The following is a 24,161-nucleotide window of genomic DNA, read 5'->3' on the forward strand; positions in this document are numbered from 1 at the left end:
TTGTCTCTCCTCGATCTGTTTTCCAGATCAGTTGTCTTTCCAATGAGGTATTTCACATTTTCTTCTATTTTTTCATTTTTTTTATTCTGCTTGACTGATTCTTGGTGTCTCATGGATTCCTTATCTTCCAACTGTCCCACTTTAATTTTTAAGGCATTGTTTTCTTCAGTGAGATTATGCACCTTTTTTTCCATTTGGCTAAGTGAATTTTTTAAGGTACTGTTTTCTTCAGTGAGATTATGCACCTTTTTTTCCATTTGGCTAAGTGAATTTTTTAAGGTATTGTTTTCTTCAGTGAGATTATGCAGCTTTTTTTCCATTTGGCCAAATGAGTTTTTTAAGGCTTTGTTTTCTTCAGCTTCTTTTTCCAAGCTGCTGATTCTTTTTTCATAGTTTTTTTGTTTTGCTTTCATTTCTCTCCCCATTTTTTCTTCTACCTCTTGCAATTGATTTTTAAAATCCTTTTTGAGCTCTTCCAGGAAGGCTTTTTGTTCTTGCGACCAATTCACCTTCCCTTGTGAGGCTTCAGATGTAGACAATTTGAGGCTATTGTCCTCATCTGAGTTTGTGTTGGCTTCTTCCCTATTGATACAGAAGCTCTCAATGGAGAGGGCTCTTTTTTGCTTCTTACTCATTATTGCAGCTTATTTATTTATTCTTTAAGTTGAGGTCTGCTCTGGGGGCACCAGGGTCCCTGTTTTGGGCTTCTTGTGTATAGGTGCTGTGTCCCCGGTACACTCTTAAAGATGGAAAACCTTTCCAGTGCTTAAAAGCAGTGAAGCTAGGATAATCGTTGGAGCTGTGTCAGCACCCTTTCAATATCATACTGTATAGTACTGCCTCTGATGTGACCAGTTGATACATAAGTAGGGTGGGATTAGATTATAAATGACCTTGAAAATCCATTTGAGGAGTTTGGAATTTAGTTTTGGGTCACTGAGGAGGCATGAAGGTTTTGCATCAAGGGAACAGTATGACAGAAGTGGATGGTTTCATCCACCAAAGTCCTCCTTTGTTTCTTTATGAATAGAGGTGTCTCCGGGTTCTGGAAGTCTGTGCCAATGAAGGGAGTACATGATGTAGTAGGTTTTGTTAGTCTCAAAAGGCTTTTGAGTATAAGCTTGATGAAGGAATTTCTGTTGAAGAACTGACTTAGCTAGGAGACTTTTCATCGGGTAGGCTACAAGGTTGTAGAGTAGTTGTGATCTACATTGGTGGAGGATGTGCCCATACCAATTAAATTATATATCCTTGATCTATTCAAGTATGTTATTTCCTCAACTAAATTGTATACATTTTTTAAAATAGTTTTTTTTTCTTTTTTTCTTTTGTGTGTGAGGCAATTGGGGTTAAGTGACTTGCCCAGGGTCACACAGCTAGTAATTGTTAAGTGTCTGAGGCCAGAATTGTATACATTTTTAAAGATAGTGACTTTCTTTTTTTCCCTTTGTATTTACCTAACTCTTTATAGTAGATGCTCGATAAATATATTTCACATAATTTGGAGACAGCACCGGGGTTTGGTGGCACAGTGAATAGAGTGTCAGGCCTGGAGTCAGGAAGACTCATCTTCCTGAGCTCAAATCTGGTCTCAGGCATTAACAGTGTGACCCTGGACAAATCATTTAGCTTAATTTGCCTCAGTTTCCTCATCTGTAAAATGAGCTGGGGAAGGATATGGCAAACCATTCCAGTATCTTTGCCAAGAAAATCCCAAGTGGGGTCATGAAGAGCCAGAAATGACTGAAAAAACAACTTAACACTAGGGTTTAGGTTCTGGTTCTGCTATGGTATGTTCAGGTTCTGCTATCTTGTATAGGACCATGTGCAAATCATCTAACTTTTCTAGGCCTTAAATTCTTCCTTTCTTAATTGAGGCATTAGATTGAATGATTTCTGAGCAAATATGCCTCATATCTTATATCTTTTCAGGTAGAGCTCCAGAGTGAGGAATACTATATTATATACTCCCAGTTTACCTTACTAGCTGGATGACTTTGGTGCCAGGAATAGCAGAGTCCTCTAGCCATGTCTTGGCAGAGTTTGAGTCTTTGGATCCATTGCTATCTGCTCTCAGGTTGGATTCCAGCCGACTGAAGGTGAGTTTCTTTATCATTATTTTATATTTGAGTATTTTCAATGACCTGGGTGCACCGTGGAACAAATATATTATTTGTCTTTCAGTTGTTTATGTTTAAGCAATGATTCTCACCTGTCTTAGAAATGCTGCATATCCTTTTGAACACTGAGGATGTTTTTGTTGTTGTTGTTCTTTTTTTTTGGTGGGGCACTGAGGGTTAAGTGACTTGCTCAGGGTCACACAGCCAGTAAGTGACAAGTGTCTGGGGCCGGATTTGAACTCGGGTCCTCCTGAATCCAGGGCTGGTGCTTTATCCACTGAGCCACCTAGCTGCCCCCTGATGTTTTTGTTCTTAAGAGTTCTCATTTGATGTTGTAACAATTGGAATGACACCACCTGGAGACTTACTGTAGGAAAGCTCTGCTATGAGGAGAAGGCGCCTGAGGGCAAGACATGTGGCTTTTCTTTGGTGTCAGGAAGTGACTTTGGCTTGTGGGAGGTAGAGGGGATGAGGCTGGCTCTCTCGCCCTTTTCGTGAGGACTCTGGTGGAGAGTGGAGCTAAAAATGCGCTCTCCCTTTGATATATAGATAGATGAATCTAGGCCTTTCTCTCTCTCTTCACCAAATTCTTATTCTCCTTAATAAATGCTTAAAAGTCTAAACTATTGCTAAAGCTTATAATTTATTGGCGACCACTCATTTTAGACAGACTAGCTAGAATTTTAGCCCCTTACAATATAGATAGCTTTTCCTTTCAGAGGTTCAATTCAACAAGCATTTAGTAAAAATCTATTTATAAGACCTTCTGTAAGGTTCTGGGAATCCAAAGACAGAATGAAAAAAAGCTGTTACCCTCATAGAGCTTATGTTTTACCAAGGTTGCTGTAGGGGAAGGTGTTACAACATTTACATAGACAAATAAGTGGAAGATATTTTAAAGGTGGGTGGAATTTTAACAACTAGAGTAATCAGGAAAGGCTTCATGGAAGAGGTGGCAGCTCCGTTGGGCTTTGAAGGTAAGTTGAGGATATTAAGAGACAAAGGGGAAGATGGAATATATGCTAAGCATGGGAGACAACCTGTGTGAATGAAGGGAGAAAGGGAATGCTGGTTTTAGGGAATAGCGAGTAGGCCAATTTGATGGTAATGGAAAGTATACAAAATGAGATAACTCTGGACATGTAGACTGTAGCTAGACTGAAAAGTTTTAAGGATCAGGTTGAGAAATTTCCATTTTGTCTTACAGGCAATAGGGGAAGGACTGAGAATTTCTGAATAGGTGAATGACATGGTCACGTGTGTTTTAGGCAGGTTATTTTGGCAGTTGTGGAGGAGGGACTGGGGAATAGAGAGGTTGGGAACATAGAGTATACTTGTAAGGGTTTTGTGGTAACCCAGCTGAGGGCTGACAAGAACTTCAAATAGCGCGGTGGCTGTGAGTGGAGAGAAGGGGATGGAGATGTTGTGTTGGGAGTATTGGTAAGTGAGGGAGAATGAAGAGCTGAGAATGTCTCTAAGGTTGTGAATTTGGTGCTGGCAGGTTGGTGAGGCCCTTCACAGTGAGGGTAATGGATTCTAATTTGGACATATTAGGTGCTGTGATTTTGAATTTGAATGCATCATGGTTATTTCAGTTTAAATTTCCATTGCCAATGGGGTAAAATGAAACTCCTTAACCCAACATTTAAGGCCTGCCTTTTTACCTTTATTCCACTGTACTGCCAGCCTTCTGGGCACTTTGATCCACCTAGACTGGATTGCTTGCTGTTTTCCCAGTTCAGCCACTTTTTCTCATCCCGAATTTTCAGGGACCTCCTCATAGGCTTGGCATGTACTCCTACCTTGTCTGTTCCTATTACAATTCTGCCCTTCTTGAGCCTAGAGGCTCAGTTGTAGTGTCATTTCCCCTCTTTCCCCTCACACTTCACTATATCTGTGTACATGACTCACCTCATGTGTACGTGATCCACCTGGTCCCGTGGATGCTGGCTCTCATCTTGAGGAGAGGAAGGTGCTTAAACATTTCTTTGAGCCAAATTTAATAACTCACTGTACTGTTTCAGAAAACAGGAAACATGATTGATTATAAAATAGGACAAAATAGAATTTATTATAGATACTAATAAAATGTTACTTAAGTGGTCTTCTTTCAGAATAAGAAATTAGAAGGGTAATAGATAGCAAAAACAATTGTATTGACCACATTTCTGATAGTGTAGTTTGTTTTGGTGACTGTAGTTATACTAATTTTGATTCCAGGAGACCATAAGATTCCTGAGGTCGGGGACTGTCTCACTTTAGTATTTGAATCCTATAGCACCTACCACAGCATATAATAGGTGGCTCAAATGCTATATTTTACAGGAGTTCTCCCCCCCCCCCCCAGCTATGAATACTTTTTCCTCTATGGCTGCCTTTCATCTACTCAGTGTGTATCTTGTGTATAACTAGCTCGTGACATGTTGTCTACATATTTAGAATGTGATCGCTTTGAAATCAAGGACTATTTTTAGTTTTTTTGTACCCTCAGCCCTTGGCACAGTGTCTGGCACGTAATTAAGAGTTTGTTTAAGAAATTCTTATTGGTTGATTGATTGATTTTATTTTTTCAGTGCACAAGTATAGCTGTGTCTCGAAAATGGCTGGCCCTGGGCAGCTCAGGAGGAGGACTTCACCTCATTCAAAAAGAAGGCTGGGAACAGAGACTTTTTCTTTCCCACAGGGTAAGATGAGAGAAATTCTGCCACACCCCCGACTCAGGAAAGCACCCGAGAGAATTCAGTTTTGTCTGTGAATTACTCAGCTTGGAAGCACTAGGAACCACTTAATCAATGTGTCAGTTCTATAGTGCTTTCCTGTCTGGATAAGGAATTATATCCCACTGACTGTGGTTATAACTGAGCTTTGAGAAGATATTTTAGTCTTGGTTTCTTAGTATGCTAAATCAAACCAACAGTATTTATTGAGTATTTAGGGGTACAAGGAATGAATCTAGGTGCTATGGAGATATAATAAGGTCTGAGGTACATGTCTTGCAGGAACTTAACATACAGTATGTGGTTTTAAATCACTAGACAAAGTGACTGGTTTTGAGAGAGAGGGAGGGAGGGAAGGAGGGGGAAAGAGAGAGAGAGAGAGAGAGAGAGAGAGAGAGAGAGAGAGAGAGAGAGAATTTAGAATATTTCACACTTTTGAGGAGGGATAGGGCGAAAGAAGATAGAAAATAGAGTAAATATCAAGGGGAAGGGAATAGGGTAGAGGGAAATATAGTTAGCAATAGTAACTGAAAAAAATTTGAAGCAAGTTTGTCTGATAGGCCTCAGTTCTCAAACATATAGAGAACTCAGTCAAATTTGTTAAAATGGGAGCCATTCCCCAATTGATAGATGCTCAAAAGACATGAGGTTTTCAGATGAAATAATCAAGGCCACCTATAGCCATATGAAAAAAAAATGCTCTACCTCACTATTTTTTTGTGTGTGTACTTTTTTTTGTGTGTGTGTGTGAGGCAATTGGGGTTAAGTGACTTGCCCAGAGTCACACAGCTAGTAAATGTTAAGTGTCTGAGGCCAGATTTGAACTCAGGTCCCCCTGAATCTAGGGCCGGTGCTCTATCCACTGTGCCACCTAGCTGCCCTCTACCTCACTATTGATTGGAAGGATGCACGTCAAAATAATTCTGGGTACTGCTTCATACCTACTGGATTGGATAGTGGTACAGCAGAGGAAAATGACAAATGTTGTTGGGGATGTGGGGAAAATGAGACATTAATACACTCTTGGTAAACTGATTCAAACATTCTGCAGAACAATTTGGAGCTGCGGCTTAAGGGCTATAAAACCATGCATACTCTTTGACCTAGTAATACTACTACTAGGTTAATATCCTAAAAGAGATAAAAAAAAATGTTGAATTTGAAATTTGGGTGATGCCCATCAATTGGGGAATACTGAACAAATTCTGGGATGAAATTGTGATGGAACACTTATTGTGCTGTAAGAAATGATAAGCAGGATGCTATCAGAAAAACCTGGAAAGACATACATAGCTGGTGCACTGTGAAATGTTCTGTATACTTAAAATAACAGCAATATTGTAAGATAATCTGCTGCAAATGACTTAGTTATTTTCAGCAATGCAATGATCCAAGACAGCTCTGAAGGATTTATGAAAAATGCAGTCCATCTACAGAGAAAGAACTGATGGTATCTGAATACAGATTGAAGCATAATTTTTTTGTTAGTTCTTTAGTTAGTTTTTTTAAAGTTTTTTTTTGTCTGTTTAATGAGGAGATGTTTATAACTTATATTTAATTGCTTGATTTCTTAAGGGGGGTGGGGAGGGAGGGAGGAAAAGAACATGGAGCACAAAGTTTTAAAAATTGCTGTTAAAATTTATTTTTACATGTAATTTGGGAAAATAAAATTCTAAATAAAAAATAAAAAAAAGAATATCTCACTTCTGACATTTATTTGTCTATGATAATGATGCTCTTTAGTTTATTATCTGTGTCATCACTTCTTATTTTTATTTATTCATCTCCCATTCCCTAACTATGGGCTTTGGGTGCTTTTAATTTAGTTTTTTTCCCCCACCATAGTTCCGTGCAGATATTCTCTGTAGTATCAGACCATTTTTTTGTCTTAGCAAGGAAGTCAGAAATTCAGTGGTGATAGAAACTGAGCTGTACATGTGCTTAGTAGGCATGTTATTTACTTTTGAGAGTTAAATGTGAATCATGTTTGGAGGGGAAAGAGTGAGAGAACTCATTCTTTAGCCCAAACTCTTTTAATCTTTTGATAAATTAGACATTTTAGACTTCAATTTGGCTAGTGTGTTTCATATAATAACAACAAGTATTCATGTAACACTTTAAGGTTTGCAAAGTGCTTTATATAGATTATCCCATTTGAATCACATTAAAAATAATTTCTACCATTGGGGAAAAATGTACAGTAAATGGAAGAGAAATATGATCTTATCCCTAAATTGAGAGCTAACAGCAATATTCTTTAATCTTATATATAAACTCTACATTTCATAAAGACATTTCTTGTTTTGTTTTTGGTTTTTTTGGTTTTAGGAAGGTGCTGTTTCTCAGGTTGCCTGTTGTTTACATGATGATGACTATGTTGCTGTAGCCACCAGGTAAGATTTTTTTTTAATAGTACTTTATTTTTTCCAATTATATATAAAAATAACTTTAGCATTCTTTTTTTTTTTTTTGGTGAGGCAATTGGGGTTAAGTGACTTACCCAGGGTCACACTTAGCATTCTTTTTTTTTAAAATAAGATTTTGACTTCCAGGGGGCAGCTAGATGGTGCAGTGGATAAAACACCAGCTCTGGATTCAGGAGGACCTGAGTTCAAATCCGACCTCAGACACTTGACACTTACTAACTAGCTGTGTGACCCTGGGCAAGTCACTTAACCCTCATTGCCCCGCAAAAGTAAAATAAAATAATTTAAAAAAAAAGATTTTGACTTCCAAATATTTCTCCCTCTTGTCCTCTCTTCCTAAAATGGTAAGCAATTTGATATAGGTTATATATATATGCAATCATGTAAAATGTATTTCCATATTAGTCACAGTTATGGAAGAAGAAACAGGCCAAAGGGAAAAAAACATGAAAAAAATAAAGTAAATGAAAATAGTATGCTTTGATTTGCATTCATAGTCCATCAGTTCTTTATCTGGATGTTGGATAGCATTTTCTATCATGAGTCCTTTGTAATTATCTTGGATCTTTATGTTTGTGTATTGTGGGGGCTAGCCTGTTTTTGTCTAAGTTATTGGGGAACTAGGCTGGGGTTTTCTAAAATATTGCTACTTAGAAATTAATGGCTATTGCACCAGTTTTGACAGTAAGCATTTATTATTAATTAAGATCACATATTACTAAAGTATTGACTATGTGTCTGACTGACTTTCCCACTAGTTACAGGCCTAAGTAGTTACATATCTAGCATGGAGTAAGAGTTCCAGGAGAGGAGAGGGCGGGTAACTAGTTCAGGCTGGCCCCTCGCACAAGAAAGTAAGCTTCCTGCCTCCCAGTCCCTTCTTCCTTCAATAGAGGCAGCTCTTACACATTGCTCAAAGCTAATTGACTAGACTTATTCAATTCCATTGGTGGTGGTCCATATTAAAATTCGCTGTACTGTGCTGACTTTAGGACCTAGGGCAAAGATGAACACCCTGAGGGCAAAGGTGCTTTCAAATAGGTGTGGCTTCTATTGGAGTTAGTCTGATCTCTGTGGTACCTTTGGGCTGTCTCTGAAAGAGACCAGCTAAAGTTCCTTCAAGTGGGGGTAAAGAGAAAGCTGACTAAGACTGGGTCCCTGGGTCCCCCAAGAAATCCATTATTAATAATTATTTTCTCACATATTGCTGAGAATGAAGTCGTTTATAGTTGGTCATTATACAATGTTGCTGTTACTACGTACAATATTTTCCTGGTTCTCCTTATTTCACTTTGCATCAGTCTTTCCAGGTTTTTCTGAAATCTGCCTGCTTATCATTTCTTATTGTGCAATAGTATTCCATGACATTCATATACCACAACTTGTTCAGTCATTCCAAAACTGATGGGAATCCCTTCAGTTTCCAGTATTTTGCCACCACAAAAAGAGCTGTTATAAATATTTTTGCACATGTAGGTCTTTTTTCCTTTTTTTAATAAGAAGATGTTTTAAAAGTTTTATATTTTTCCAAATACATAAAACAGCCTTTAAAAAAAAATCAAGAGATATAACTGTCAGTTTTTGGACTTGAAAGGGTGAAGTCAGATCTGATCTCTACTTTAGGACTTCTTCAATGGAGGATCTCGCCCTATCCTTTTAAAATATGAGTTTGTTGATGAGCTCCCACATTAGTCACATCAGTCTTTTAAATAATTTCCCTCACTTAATCCTTTCTTCTTCTTTTCTTTTTTTTTTTTTTTTTAAGTAAGGCAATTGGGGTTAAGTGACTTGCCCAGGGTCACACAGCTAATAAGTGTTAAGTGTCTGAGGCCAGATTTGAACTCAGGTACTCCTGAATCCAGGGCCGGTGCTCTATCCACTGCGCCATCTAGCTGCCCCCTTCTTTTTAAATAATAAACATTTTTATTTAAAGTTTTGAGTTTCAAATTCTATTCTTCCTTCCCTCCCTCATCTTTCCCCTCCTTGAGGTGGTAAGCAATCAGGTATATGTTATACATGTGCAATTATGTAAAACATTACCGTATTATAGAAGAAAACTTGAATAAAAGAAAAAATGAAAGTGAAAAATAGCATGCTGCAGTCTGTTCAATCAATATCAGTTCTTTTTTTGGAGGTGGATAGTATGCTTTATCATTACTCCTTTGGGATTGTCTTAGATCATTTTATTGCTAAGAATAGTTAAGTCATTCACAGTTCTTCATCAAACAATATTGCTGTCACTGTGTACAGCATTCTCATGGTTCTTCTCACTTCAGTATACATCAGTTCATGTAAGTCTTTCTGGGCCTTTCTGAAGTCATCCTGTTTGTCATTTCTTATAGCACAATAATTTTCAATCACAATTATATATCACAGTTTGTTTAGTCATTCTCTAATTGATTGGCATTCCTTTGATTTCCAATTCTTAGCCACCACAAAAAGAGCTAGTATAAATATTTTTGTACAAATAGGTCTTTTTCTATTTTTGGGGATGTCTTGGGATATAAACCTAGCAGTGGTATAATCCCTTTCTTATTTATCAAAATCAGTTGTTTTTGTGTCATTGACATTTCACTTTGGCAGCCTCCCATCCTTGTTGGTTTATCTCCTTTTCATAAGTTCATGCCATGGGATCTTGTTGATTTAATATCTGAAATTTGCTTTCCCAAAGTTTAGGACATAAAGTTTGATTTTCCCCATCTTGTCTATCCATAACATGGTGGGTGGGGTTGTGGGCATGCTTTTTTAATTTTCAGAAACTCTTATTTTTAGATAAGTTGATATTCATTGTCATTCTGTATGGCTAATATATAAATTTTGTCTTTTTGGTTCTTTATTCTCATAGTCAAGGTTTTGTAGTAGTTTGGGAATTAAATCAGGAGCGTCGCGGGAAACCAGAGCGAATTTATGTATCTTCAGAACACAAAGGCCGGAAAGTTACATCTCTGTGTTGGGACACAGCTATTCTTAGAGTTTTTGTAGGAGATCATTTGGGAAGAGTTTCTGCCATCAAACTAAACACATCCAAACAAGGAAAGGTGAGAAACAGTTCTTTTCTTTTTCCATAGAGCAAAGGAATTTGGAATGCCTTTATAGCTCTCTGAAATAATGGAAGAACATGATAGCCACCGTACAACTTGATGAAGTGGTAAGAGCCAAGTTTAACTTTTTGTATAGAAAATATGTAGGAGATAATACATAGTTTTAAAATTTTTCTATATAAAGTTAATTATTTGGTGTGAAACTTTTGATTAGGAACTGAAATCTTCACAGGTTATGTGACTTTAAAAAAGCCACATTTTGGTTTGTTTTATTTTCTTTATTTTGATATCTAAAATTTTGAAATTGGGGATAAAAAGGCAACAATATTTTAATTATAATATTTCATCATTTTGTGATGAAATAAATTTTTATTTTCTATACTTCTAACCTTCCCTTCCCTTCCCCCCAACTATTTAGGTAACTGCTACCTTTGTGATGTTTCCAGTTCAGACAATAACAACAGTTGACTCTCGAATAGTACAGTTAGATTATTTGGATGGGAGATTGCTTGTATCGTCACTCACTCGATCCTTTTTGTGTGATACTGAGAGGTAAATTTGGTTGTGTCATATGTTGTAATTTTTGTTAGTTAAATAGTGGCTTAAATGAATCAACAAATACTTGCCCTTATTTTTATTTTCCAGTCTTTATATTTTTCATGAGGAAAAGGTAGATGTTTGTTTTTCAGATAAATTTTTCTCATGTATGCTTTTGATACAATGGCAGTTTTAGAGTTCTCCACACTCACTAACAAAGTAGGCTAAATGCAGTATGTTCTCATTTATCTACACTAATGAAAGGTAACATGGAACTATGGAATCCTATATGTGGAAGAGACCTTAGAGGTTAACTAGTAACTCCTTCTATAAAATCCAGGTAAATGGTCCTGTAGCCTTGATCTCTTCCAGAAGATCTGGAATGATGTGAAACTCATTTCCTAAGGCAGCCCATTCTCCTTTGGAACTACTTGGACAGAATAGAAAGCTTAGATATAAAGGCGAAAAACCTTACCCTAGTAGTGGACATGCTGAAAAACAGGATTGAGCAAATAGAACTAAAAACCATGAAACAGAAAATAATAGAACAAAGTGAAAAAATATTATATGGGATCTACCATCAAAAACAATTGACTTCAAAAGCATGATGAAGTGAGATAATTTAAGAATAATTGGATTCCCTCCAAACCATGACCAAACAAAAATCTTGGATTTCATATTTCAAGAAGACATAAAAGAAAACTTCCCAGAACTAGTAAAACCTAAGGGCAAAATGAAAATAGGGGGCAGCTAGGTGGCACAGTGGATAAAGCGCCGGCCCTGGATTCAGGAGGACCTGAGTTCAAATCCGGCCTCAGACACTTAACACTTACTAGCTGTGTGACCCTTCGCAAGTCACTTAATTCCAATTGCCTCACCAAAAAAAAAAAAAAAGAAAATAGAATCCATAAGTCAACCGAAAGAGATCCCAAATCTGATTTTTTTTTTGGGTGGGGCAATGAGGGTTAAGTGACTTGCCCAGGGTCACACAGCTAGTGTCAAGTGTCTGAGGCCGAATTTGAACTCAGGTCCTCCTGAATCCAAAGCCTGTGCTTTATCCACTGCGCCACCTAGCTGCCCCCAAGAGATCCCAAATCTAATACATTTGGAAATGGGAGAGCTAAATCCCAGCACTTCTAGTTCAAAAGAAAACATATATATATATATATATATATATATTTTTTTTTTCCTTGGGGGGGGGTTGCAATGAGGGTTAAGTGACTTGCCCAGGGTCACACAGCTAGTAAGTATCAAGTGTCTGAGACCGGATTTGAACTCAAGTCCTCCTGAATCCAGGGCCGGTGTTTTATCCACTGCGCTACCTAGCTGCCCCCTAGAAAACATATTTAAAGCAGCCAGAGAGAAAGGGAGAGAGTACCAAGGAACCATAGTCATGATTATAAATTATGTAGTAATTATTAAAAGTAAAGGAAAACTTGGAATGTGGTATAGTAAAATACAAAAGAAAAAGACTTTCAAACAATTGCAACTTATCCTACAAAATTTGCTACAATCAATCTTAACAGAGTAAAAATGGAATGTAGAGTATGTAAAAGGGAATAATTGAAACAAGTGTGGAGGAGTGGGTTAAAGCTTTGTTGTGGAGAGCCTTAAAAACTGGACTGAGAAGTTCTTTATATTATGTACTTTAGGCAATAAGGAACCACTGCTTTTTTTGAGCAGGAGAATAAATGGTCAGACATGTCCCCTGGGGCAATTATTTTGGCTGCTTTATGGAAGATGCAATAGAGAGGGGAAGGACTGGAAACAGGAAGACCATTTAAGAGGATTTTACAAGGGTGTAGGCTATATAGAGACAGGATTGATAAGAAATGCTGTAGATGTAGAATCAATAGAATTTGACAACTAACCAATTAGTTTATAAGAGGGGCAGAAAAGAGAAAGAAAAGTCAAAGTGGACTCAGATACAGTGAAATTTACTTTGTATTCTTCTCTGTGTACATACTGTATGTTCCTAGGAGAACAGTACACATATAGACGATAATTATGGGAAATATTGACAACACAATATTTAAAATTATTATTCTAATTTTTAATTAGCAATAGGTTTTAGTTTTCTCCCCACCATTTACCCCCGATAACCTTTTACTGAATCATTCAGTTTATTTCAGTAAGCATTTATTAAGCATCTATTAAGCACTGGGGATACAGAGACAAAAAAGAAAGGTACTTAAAAAATAACTCAAATAAATACAAAATATGTGGAGACATTTTTAAGGGACCATTGAGGGAGATCAGAAAAGTCTCATCTAGGAGTTTGCACTTGAGAGAGAGAGAGAGAGAGAGAGAATATCTTCCACATATGGGTTACAGCTGGTGATGAGTGAGGTGCAGGAGTATGCGGGATGTTGTCTATGAGGAACAGCATTAGGCTGCTACAAAGAGGGAAGTACCTAAGGGGAAGTAATGTGAAATTACCTTAGAAAGAATTGGCAATCAAATAAAATTATTTGAGTTTTCCTGTTCTTGCCATTGTCCGCGTTTGAAATCCTAATAAATAGGAGAGAAGAGGGCTCTGAGTGGGAGAAAGAGAAGTTTAAACTCTTCTCACTAGGCTTTATCTCATAAAACTCAACCCACAGCAGTCATTTAATACAGGAAGTCTAATTAGAGAACTCATGTATCTATATGTATCTCTGTATAGCTCTATCTCATATAATAAAACATACAATAGTATTCATGTTTGATTGATGAGAACCATGGGAACTATACAAGTTATGATTTTTTAAATGTCACAGAAATTTAGTGTCAGTCATTACTAGCTTTTTCTAGTGCTTGTTTCTCTAAACTATGTTCTGCCTTTATGAAGCAACTAGTAAACATTTATAAGATGACCTGAAAATAACCTAAACATAAAAGAATGTTAGAAATGCTAAGCTTTGTCAGGCTGTTGGTGTAAGTACAGTTTTGTGGTAACAGTTTATTCAAGTATTAGGGAAATGAAAAAAGGAAGATAGTACTGTGGGCTGGGGCTGTCAAGCCTCATATTGAATTGCTGCTTATTACTTTTGATCTTGTTATAAACATATATAACTCCACCTCCCTCCCTTTTTTTTTTGTTTTTTGTTTTTTTTGGGTTATTAGGGAAAAGTTTTGGAAAATTGGTACTAAGGAAAGAGATGGAGAATATGGAGCTTGTTTTTTCCCAGGAAGAAGCTCTGGGACTCAGCAGCCCTTGATATATTGTGCCCGTCCTGGCTCTAGAATGTGGGAGGTGAGCTTTGAAGGGGAAGTTCTGAGTACTCACCAGTTCAAGAAGCTTCTCTCCTCATCACCTCTTCCTGTGATTAATTTAAGGTAGGCATTGTAGGGCTGTTCTATGATCATTTTATGCCCTTCATGGGAATGGCTTTGCTTGATATTTCTTCAAAGCAAAATATATTTCCCATTTAGTCATTCAAGGATCATTTATTGAGTACCCTCTCTGGATGAGAGACTGTGCACCTATAATGCAGTTGTTGTCACTGAAAGGCTGTTTGATAGTAATCATAAAAGACTTTAATGATATTCTAATTAGAGTGCGTTGAATAAGAACATACTTGATTTTAAATTGTTTTTTTTGGTCCAGAAATTGTTTTCTTTAAACAGTGAAGTAAAAACATGATAGATGTTCTAAGTCATTAAAAAGGATGTTATTTACTTCCTAGATCAGAACCTGAATTTAATAGTACAGTTGGTTCATCCCAGTCTATGAGCTTTCCCAAACTCTTATATCTAAGGTAAGCCTCTGTTATTACTTTTCTCTTTAAAAAAGAAAATGCTAAACCTTTGTTCACATTTCATTGATTATCTTTTTTTTTTTTTTTTTGGTGGAGCAGTGAGGATTAAGTGACTTGTCCAGGGTCACACAGCTAGTAAGTGTTAAGTGTTAAAGGCGAGAATTGAACTCAGGTCCTCCTGAATCCAGGGCCAGTGCTTTATCCAAGATTGTCTTTTTTTTTTTTTTTTTTTTGAGAGGCAATGGGGATTAAGTGACTTGCCCAGGGTCACACAGCTCGTAAGTGTTAAGTGTCTGAGGCCAGCTTTGAACTCCTGAATCCAGGGCCAATGCTTTATCCACTGCGCCACTTAGCTGCCCCAAGATTGTCTTTTAAAGTTATTTTAATGCCTCATTTTTTTAGAGTAGCCAGCGACAGAAAGGAAATGATTTATCCTTTAAATTGGGACCATTATGTTAAAAGACTTTGTATGTCAGTGGAGCCAAGTGGCCCTAGAACTATGTTCTACTTTTGCAGTGCCCCATTTCAGCTTTCAAAATAACTCTAGATACACATTTTTTTCCATCCCTTAATTAAAAGAATCTCTCATAAAAAGTCATATTGTAGGCTTATTCTTTATTTTCTTTTTTATCCCCTTTTCTCTTTTTCACAATTACTATTGTTAACTATTTCCCTCCATCCTATTCCCTTCCCCATGATATTTACTCTATTATCTACTTTTACCCTCTCCCTTTTCAAAAGGAATTTGCTTCTGACTATCCCCTTCCCCTCCTATTTTCCTGCTGGGTTAGATAGATTACTCCACCCAATTGAGTTTGTATATTACTCCCTCCTTGAGTCAGTTCTGATGAGATTAAGGCCTTCAAGCCAATTCTGATGAGTGTTAGATTTACTTACTTCCTAGTTTAAATAAATTACTCCACCCAATTGTGTGTGTGTGAATCCTTCCTTGAGCCAACTCTGATGAGATTAAGGTCTTTGAGGCTGTTCTGATGAGTATAAAGTTCATTTACTGCCCTGCTCCTCTCCCATCTCTTCCCCCACTCTATAAACCGTTTCCTGTTACTTTCATGTGGGATTTCACCCCATGCTACCTCTTGCCTTCCCCCTCTCCCAGTGCATTCCTCTCACCCCTCAGTTTTACTCTAAAGATGTCATCATGGGGTAACTAGGTGACACAGTGGACAAAGCATCCACCCTGGACCCAGGAGGACCTCAGCCCCAATCTGGCCTCAGACACAAGACACCTACCCACTTCACCACCCCAACTTTTTATGGTTCTCTAGAGTCTTGTATTTGAAAGTCAAATTTTCCATTCAGTTCAGGTCTTTTCATCACAAATACTTAAATGTCCTCTTTTTCTTTGAAGTCCCATTTTTTTCCTCTGAAAGATTATACCCAGTTTTGCTGGATATGTGATTCTTGGTTGTAATCCCAATTCCTTTGCCCTCTGGAATATCATATTCCATGCCCTCTGATCTTTTAATGTAGAAGCTGCTAGATCTTGTGCTATCCTGACTGGAGCTCCACAGTACTTGAATTCTTTCTTTTTGCAGCTTGCAATATTTTCTCCTTGACCTGGAAGCTCTGGAATTTGGCTATAATATTCCTGAGAGTTTTCCTTTTGGGATTTCTTTCAGGAGGTGGTGGGTAGATTCTTTCAATTTCTATTTGACCTTCTGCTTCTAGAATATCAGGGCAATTTTCCCCGACAATTTCTTAGAAGATGATGTCTAAGCTCTTTCCTTGATCATGGTTTTCAGGTAGACCAATAATTTTCAAATTATTCCTCCTGGATCTATTTTCCAGGTCAGCAGTTTTTCCCAGAAGATATTTCACATTGCCCTCTATTTTTTTATTAATTTGGATTTGCCCCAAGAAGAGTTGGCTTGGACCTTCCCTCCTTTTTTTTTTTGTTTTGTTTATTTTGTGGGGCAATGAGGGTTATGTGACTTGCCCAGGGTAACACAGCTAGTAAGTGTCAGGTGTCTGAGGTTGTATTTGAACTCAGGTCCTCCTGAACTTTATCCACTGTGCCACCTAGCTGACCCTTTGATCATTGTATTTGAACAATTTTGTTGCCTCTTCATGTTAACTTCATCTGTGTTGTTGTCATTGTGTATATTGTTCTTTTTGTCCTGCTTTCTGATATATCCAATCTATCAACCTCTGAAAAAATCTGTTCCTCTACCCTGCTGTGACCAGCAGTTTCTAACTGTCCCCAGAAAGATCCCTGAATACCTCAGCAATTTTTAACTGCCCCTGTTCCTGGACAGAGATAGTTCCAAGGACATATTTCTGTGACCTTTTTGTGGCCTCACCACCTTCAATTCTCCCTGCCTGCATTTGGGCTATTCTGTGTATCCAGATTATATGCCCTCCCACTGCCTGAGCATCCTTGTCTGAATAAGGCAGTGTGTGGTCCCAAATTGCAAATCTGAGGGTTTTTTTTTTCATATTGACAAGTCGAATAAGCATTTTTAAGTACTCATTATGAGAAAGGCACTCTTCTAGGTCATAGGAATACAAGGGGAAAATGAAAAAACAAACAAACCACACACCCCTCTTCTAAGGAGTTTATGGCTTATGTCCTACTGTCTGGGGGAGATTCAGCACATAAACAGTATATATGTGATAATTTGGGGAGGAATGGGAAAACACAGACAATTTAGGTGGATTAGGATTTCTCTTAGGAGATGAGCCCCCTTAGTGAGTCTGGAAGGAACCTTTGGAGTCTGGGAGGCAAAGGGGGAAAGAGTACATTTCAGGGGTGAGGATCAGCTGAAGTGGTGGTTAGAATCCTGAGAAACAGCAAGTATGCCAGTTTGGCTAGAAAAGAGTGCTGTTTTCATTTATGTTGTGATCATTGTTAATAATCAACAAGCACTTATTAATGGCCAGGCATTGTCCAAAGTGCTGAATTTTGTGGGGTTTTTTGGTTTTGCTTTCTTCATTCTTCAAACTTTATACGAGTCATCTCATGTTTCTCTGGATTTTTCATATTCGTTATTTCTTATTATGCATTAAGATTTGATTCTATTTATATACCATGATTTGTTCCATTATTTCCCAGTTGATGGGCACTCACTTTGTTTCCATTTTTTTCTTTACCACAAAAAGTACTTCTGTAAATATTTTGGTGTATACAAGACAATTTTTTGTGTCTTTTGATCTCCTTGGAGTAAATGCCCAGGAGTGGAGGGTTACTGGCTTAAAGGATATGAACAGGGTTAATACTTTTTTCACATAATTCCAAATTATTTTCCAGCATGGTTGGACCACTTTATAGCTGTGCCAACAATATTTTAGTTGTTAGTCTGCCCATGGCTTCTCCAACATTGATTATTATCATCCTGTGTCATGTTTGGTAGTTAGAGGGATATGAAGTGCTTGTTATTTTAATTTGCATTTATTTGTGATTTGGAACATTTTTTTCATAAGGTTTTTGCATTTCTTTTGAAAACTGAACATCCTTTGGCAATGTGTTTATTAGAGAATGGTTCTTGGTCTTTATATTTATGTCATTTCTTTTGTATATCTTAGAGCGCAGACTTATAACAGAGATATTTGAGTGCATGAATGTTTTCCCCTACTGAAAGCTACTCTTTAGTCTAGTTGCATTGATTTTGTTCATGAAAAAGCTTTTTAACTTTATGGAAATGAAATTATCTGTTTTGATTTTTATTTCCTGAGGCTTTTCTAAATGACTTTTTTTTTCTTTTGAAAAAGATTTCTTGGGTTGACATCTTTTTCTTCATAATTTAGAATTTTCATTGTGTTTGGCTATGTTGCAACAAATCACTAGTTTTAGTAGGTGACATGTTAGGTATATCACTAATTGTCTGCCGCACCTGCAGATTTTGCTTTGCTTTCTCATTCTTGGGAATTATAGGGTAGACCTTTATATCCTAATGCCCAGGAAATGGATGTACACATAAACATAAAGCCTTTAGCTCCTTTGATGCCTTTGTTTTTTCTTGTAGTGAACACTATGTCTTGACTTGGAATGAAAGAGGCATTTATATTTTCATTCCCCAGAATATTCAAGTTCTTCTTTGGAGTGAAGTCAAAGGTAACTATTATTTCTGTGCCATTATGTACTTTTAACATTATTCATTCAGTATGGATTTTTAAAATCACCTTCATGTAGAAGCCTGTGTTTGGTATTGGGAGAGATCCAGAAATAAACAAGATTGAGTTTCTGCCCTATCTTCAGTTTAGTAATCTTGTATTGGTGTGAAAGGTTTAGTACTATAAATAGATTTACCTTGAATGGATGAAAAATTACTTATTAAGCACATATTATGTGCAGATCACTTTGCTAAGCTTTAGGGTTACAAATAGAACAGCACAGTGTCTGCCCTCTAGGAGCTCACATTCTAATGTGGGAGACAACACATCTAGATAAAAGGTTTCAGCTGCGAGATTGGATAAAAAGTCCCCTGGTCTTTCAGGGACAGCTGTAGAACAGATGCTCATAAAATCACATCAGTTTCTTTTCCTTTTTTGGGGGGGGGGGTGAGGCAATGGGGGTTAAGTGACTTGCCCAGGGTCACACAGCTAGTGTCAAGTGTCTGAGGTTGGATTTGAACTCAGGTCCTCCTGACTCCAGGGCTGGTGCTCTATCCACTGCGCCACCTAGCTGCCCCATATCAGTTTCTGATGCTGAACCACTTGTCAGTGCCAAGGAGTTGGATGACAAGACCTTTCTTTTTTGGGCCTTGAGTAGCTTTGGTTGTAGCCTCTTTGGGAGCTGCTGCCAGGATGCATCTCCATAAGGGCAACTTCCCAGCAAGCATGGATCCAGCGCTTTGGGCTCAAAGCCCTGGAAGGTTGCCATCAGGGTCTAAGAGATGGTGTTCAGGGTGGTGGGGGTGTTTAGTCTGGCTCCTGCTATCTTCCTCCAGTCTCCCTAGAGACTGCCCCAGCAGGACTTCAGTGATGATGGCCTGCTCTTCTTACCCTTGCCCATAGCCCTTCATAGATGAAAATAATATTTGTCATCTGCTCTTTGAAGTTCCATATAGTTATTCATTTATTACATTCATTCAGTCATTTTCTTCATATTACTTGTAGAAAGGAACTTCTGAAATGTCTTTTTTTTTGACATAAGGCTGATACTTAGTAGATTATTTCTTTCTTTTTTTTTTTATGGTGAGGCAATTGGGGTTAAGTGACTTGTCCAGGGTCACACATCTAGTAAATGTCAAGGGTCTGAGACCAGATTTGAATTCAGGTCTTCCTGAATCCAGGGCTGGTTCTCTATCCACTGTGCCACCTAGCAGCCCCCTAGTAGATTGTTTTTTGACACATTTCATAGTAATCCATAACTGTCTTCAATCAGATTTCAATGTTATATTATTTTCCTGTTAGTTATGAGTATAATTAACTCACTTTGACTTTCCCTGAATCTTTGTACCTTTAATTAAAAAACCTGAGTTCCAGAGTGGGGCTTCAGGGAAACTTGGGGGTCAGGCAGTGGCTTCTTTTCAGATGTGATTGGCTAGTCTATTGAATCTGCCTAGGCTATTGAGGAAAGAGAGGCAGACAGAGGATAAGTAACTTGTCCATGTTTACATAGACTAGATTTGAACTCAGGTTAGGCATCTAACTGCCTCAGACGTCTTCTAGTCTAGCTTCAGGTCAAGAAATTAAGACCCAGGGGAAGTTATGTGACTTTTCCAACATCAGTCATATAGTAAATGTCAGAAGTGAGATTTGAACCCAGCTTTGCTGGCTCCAGTTAGCTCCCAACAATACTGCTTTTTATTTAAGGTCAGTTAAGCCATCCTTTGACCTTCTCCCATTGTATTTTATTGGGGGGGAGGATTTCTCAGTGTTTATTACAAAGAAACCTTCATTCCTTAAGTTTATCCTGAAATACATTGATTAAACTTTGCCTGGAGTGACAAGAAAACATGAATTCTCTCTCTCTCTTTTTAAAAGATATTCAGGATGTGGCTGTTTGCAGGAATGAGCTGTTCTGTCTACACATGAATGGGAAAGTCTCGCATTTGTCCCTATTGTCTGTGGAGCGCTGTGTGGATCGCCTGCTTAGGAGAGGCTTGTGGGCTTTGGCTACCCGCACTTGCCTTCTTTTCCAAAACTCGATCATCCTTGGCCGAGTGAGTTAGAGAACTATTGAGTTGTTGTCACTATTCTTGCCTTATACGTTGTATATGAAATATTTACTCTTAGCCCTTTCTACACATGCCTGTGTCCTAATGATTGAAACCCAGGATTGACAGTTAACAAACATTTATTAGCACTTACTATTGCCAAACAGCTATGCTAAGTGCCAGAGATCAAAAGGAGAGGCAAAAATGAAGGCCCTCCATTTAGGGAGTTCACATCCTACTGGGAGAGACAACCTGGAAATAATTGTGTGCACATAAAATATAGAGTAAGGGGAAATTATCTCAGAGGGAAGGCACTAATGAGGGACATAGGGGAGAGCAGATGCGGAAGGCCCTGATCTGATTTTGGAAGGAAATTGGGAAAGCTAAAAGGAGGCAATGAGGAGAGAGAGCCAGGAACAGTAGTAAGGCACAGGCTGCTGGATCTTAGAGTGCACAGAGCAAGAATCAAAGGGAAGAAGATTAGAGAGGTAGGAGGGGGCCAGGTTATGGAAGACTTTAAATGCCAAAGCATTTTATATTTGATAATGGAGGTAATAGGCAGCCACTGAGTAGGGGGTATGACAAACACAACCCTGTGCTTTAGGAAAATCAGTTTGGCAGCATTGTATAGGATGGGTTGGAGTGAGAAAGACACGAGAAAGGGAGAGGAATTAGAAAGCTCTTATAATAATCCAGGTGTGAGAATTTATACTAGGGCACTGTTGAGTGAGTGGTGAGAAGGAGGTCATATATGACAGATGCTGGGATCAGGTTTTAAAAGCTAAAGAGGGGAATAAATACTTTGTCCTAGAGGCAACAGGGAGCCACTGGAGTTTATTGAGTAGAAGAGTAACATCTTTCTTTCTCTGCTGAAGGAAAATCACTTTGGCAGCATCATGGATGATGGCTTGGCATGTGTGGGGAGAGACTTTAGGCAGAAAGACCAATTAGTAGGGTGTTGTCATGATCTAAATAAGAGGTAATGGGGCTGAATAGTAAGAACTTCTGGGCAGGACCATTTCTGGTGATGATTGACTCTTTAAGTTTTGTTTAAAAGCAAAATTTAGCCAAAGTTCAATCCAAATTTAACTTTTCAGTCTTCCTTTCTCTTGCAAGAAATGATTTAAAGGTAGAGATGATGATTTTTGTGTCTATCATAACTGATTAAATCCTTGATTCCTAAGATAGTTGTCTTCAATGTGCTCAAAGGCATTTTTCTCCTTGTTGGGCATTATTAGGAGATACTTGTGTTAGACTTAACCTTCTGTTAAGGGCTAAAATTCTAGCTAAACAGTCTAAAATATCTAATGAGTGGTCGCCAATAAATTATAAGCTTTAGCAAGAGTTAGACTTTTAAGCATTTATTAAGGAGAATAAGAATTTGGTAAAGAGAGAGAAAGGCCTAGATTCCTTTCTATTAAAGGGAGAGCACATTTCTAGCTCTGCTCTCCACTAGAGTCCAAATGAAAGAGCCCCAGACAGAGCGCCAGTCTCTTCCTCCTTCCTCCCACTACCCAACGTCACTTCCTGACGCCAAAGAAAAGACTCTTGGTCTTGCCCTCAAATACCTTCGCTTCATGGGCAGAACTCTTCTACAGTAAGTCTCCAGCAGGTGGCATCATTCCAATCATTACACTACCATGTTATTTATTTAAATACACATCCTAGATTAAACACAGGGATACCCAAACCAGCCTGCTGTAGCAGCATTGCAAGGACATTAATGGATACTTTCTTATAATTTTCTTAGGCAAGGAAAACTTTACCTGTTGATAAATTGGAGCACTTGAAATCACAACTGGACATCACAACCCAAAGTGGTCTCATTGCTCAACTGGAAGAATTGATTTCAAAATTGGAACCTTTAGATTCTGCCTGCAGCAGTAGAAGAAGCTCCATTTCCTCACATGTAGGTTTGCTTAGCACTCACAAACTTATTGACTGTAGAGTATAGTCTTCCTACTTTATGTTGAGCACCATCAGAGTCACATTCCAGAGATGTCCTTCTTTCTTTCCACATAATAACTTTCTTCAGATGCTTCCTTTGACTGAAGGCCAGCTAAATGAGATTGTCATTTGGTAGTCTTATGCTATGTTTCTGTTCTGTTAGTTGATTTCCATTCACAAATGCACCTGCTTTTTGTTTCCTTTGAGGCTCTCCCGATCCTCCAGTGAACTTAAGTCATCAGTTCAGTTGATCCCAGTTGTTTTCAGTGCAACTCATATTCTTTAAGGTCATTATCTTGTTTTGTATGCACCGTCACTACTAGACCTTTTTGAGAATAAAGAATATTTGTCCATGTTGCTTATGGAAAAACCAGGTTGAATGGGGTTAAGTGATTCCATCAGATGTTCAAAGTAATTTTCCCAACAGCTAGAAATGAAATGGAAATCTTAACCTTTCTTCATTGTTTTGCTGCTTCAACTGTGGCTTCTATTGGACACAAAAGAAATAAGCCAAAGGTCATTGACATTGAATGCTAGAAGTCGAGATCTTCTTCCTTTTTAAGCCTTTCAAAACAAATAAACCCAAAACATGTAATTAAGCCAAGGGTGATTTGGTTTTATGTAATTGTTTTATTTTTAGGAAAGTTTCAGTATCTTAGACTCTGGCATTTATCGTGTCATTAGTCGAAGAGGCAGCCAGTCGGATGAAGACTCTTCTTCCCTTCAGAGCCAAACACTTTCAGAAGATGAGAGACTTAAGGAATTCACTGTACAGCATGAAGAAGACCGCCCAGATCAGGGTAATGGCTCCCAAAGCAGTGAAGCTTCCTGTTGCCTATTGATGGAAGTACTTTGGAATTCTGGTGTCTGTATATGGTACCCATAATTTTCCACCATGGGTTTCATTTTAAAAAAATTTATTTGTGTTTTTTTGCTCATTTCTTGTTGATTGTTTTAAAGTTTTATTGATGATGCTTTAAAAAAATGACCATCATTTTTAGACATATTGTCTCCATCCACCCCTAGACCTTCCCTTGTCCAGGAAACAGAAACATTTAAGCAAAACCAAATTATACAGTGTCCATGTCTGATGGTGTGTACATCATTCTGCATCCCATAGTCTTCCACTGTGTGCTCATTATTGCTTTGACTGACAGATGACAGCTAAGCCCTTATAGTTTTAGGAAGAGTGGATTTAATATGTAAGTAGATTCTCTTTACTACCTTTAGCCTAAGCCAGCTGCCTAATTCTGACCCAACCAGATGCTGGGAAGATATAGGAGCACAAAGATCTTGATTACTCAGTGGCCTTGGGGTTTTTTCCTCGTTTTTCCTCTTTAAGGATTGAAACATAATTACTGTAGGGGCTATTTTCTTTACTGTGTTGTGCTCAAAAATTTTAAAGTTAAAGTCAAATGAACTGTTGAAATAGAGCTTAATTGAGATTCTAAGCTCTTTTTGGACTTATGGTGATAGAGGGGCACAGTTCATTTGGGTTTTCAAAGGGTTTCCTG

At 38.0% G+C, this 24,161-nt stretch overlaps 1 protein-coding gene across 2 annotated transcripts in view; it reads left to right on the forward strand.

Annotated features, from left to right (window-relative positions):
- The window catches only part of HPS5 (HPS5 biogenesis of lysosomal organelles complex 2 subunit 2), a 64,679-nt gene that overhangs the window by 19,276 nt on the left and 21,242 nt on the right, over nucleotides 1-24,161 (forward strand). For both annotated transcript variants that reach the window (XM_043970794.1, XM_043970795.1), the window contains exons 2-12: nucleotides 1,933-2,099; nucleotides 4,694-4,804; nucleotides 7,166-7,230; nucleotides 10,109-10,301; nucleotides 10,723-10,856; nucleotides 13,947-14,159; nucleotides 14,510-14,581; nucleotides 18,565-18,653; nucleotides 20,528-20,706; nucleotides 22,451-22,609; nucleotides 23,288-23,447. In XM_043970794.1, coding sequence (XP_043826729.1) covers nucleotides 1,992-2,099; nucleotides 4,694-4,804; nucleotides 7,166-7,230; nucleotides 10,109-10,301; nucleotides 10,723-10,856; nucleotides 13,947-14,159; nucleotides 14,510-14,581; nucleotides 18,565-18,653; nucleotides 20,528-20,706; nucleotides 22,451-22,609; nucleotides 23,288-23,447 — 1,483 coding nt within the window. In that variant the 5' untranslated portion in view covers nucleotides 1,933-1,991. The remainder of the gene's footprint in view (nucleotides 1-1,932; nucleotides 2,100-4,693; nucleotides 4,805-7,165; nucleotides 7,231-10,108; nucleotides 10,302-10,722; nucleotides 10,857-13,946; nucleotides 14,160-14,509; nucleotides 14,582-18,564; nucleotides 18,654-20,527; nucleotides 20,707-22,450; nucleotides 22,610-23,287; nucleotides 23,448-24,161) is intronic.

This window comes from Dromiciops gliroides, chromosome 6 (assembly GCF_019393635.1).
Source record: "Dromiciops gliroides isolate mDroGli1 chromosome 6, mDroGli1.pri, whole genome shotgun sequence".
NCBI classification, from domain to species: Eukaryota; Metazoa; Chordata; class Mammalia; order Microbiotheria; family Microbiotheriidae; genus Dromiciops; species Dromiciops gliroides.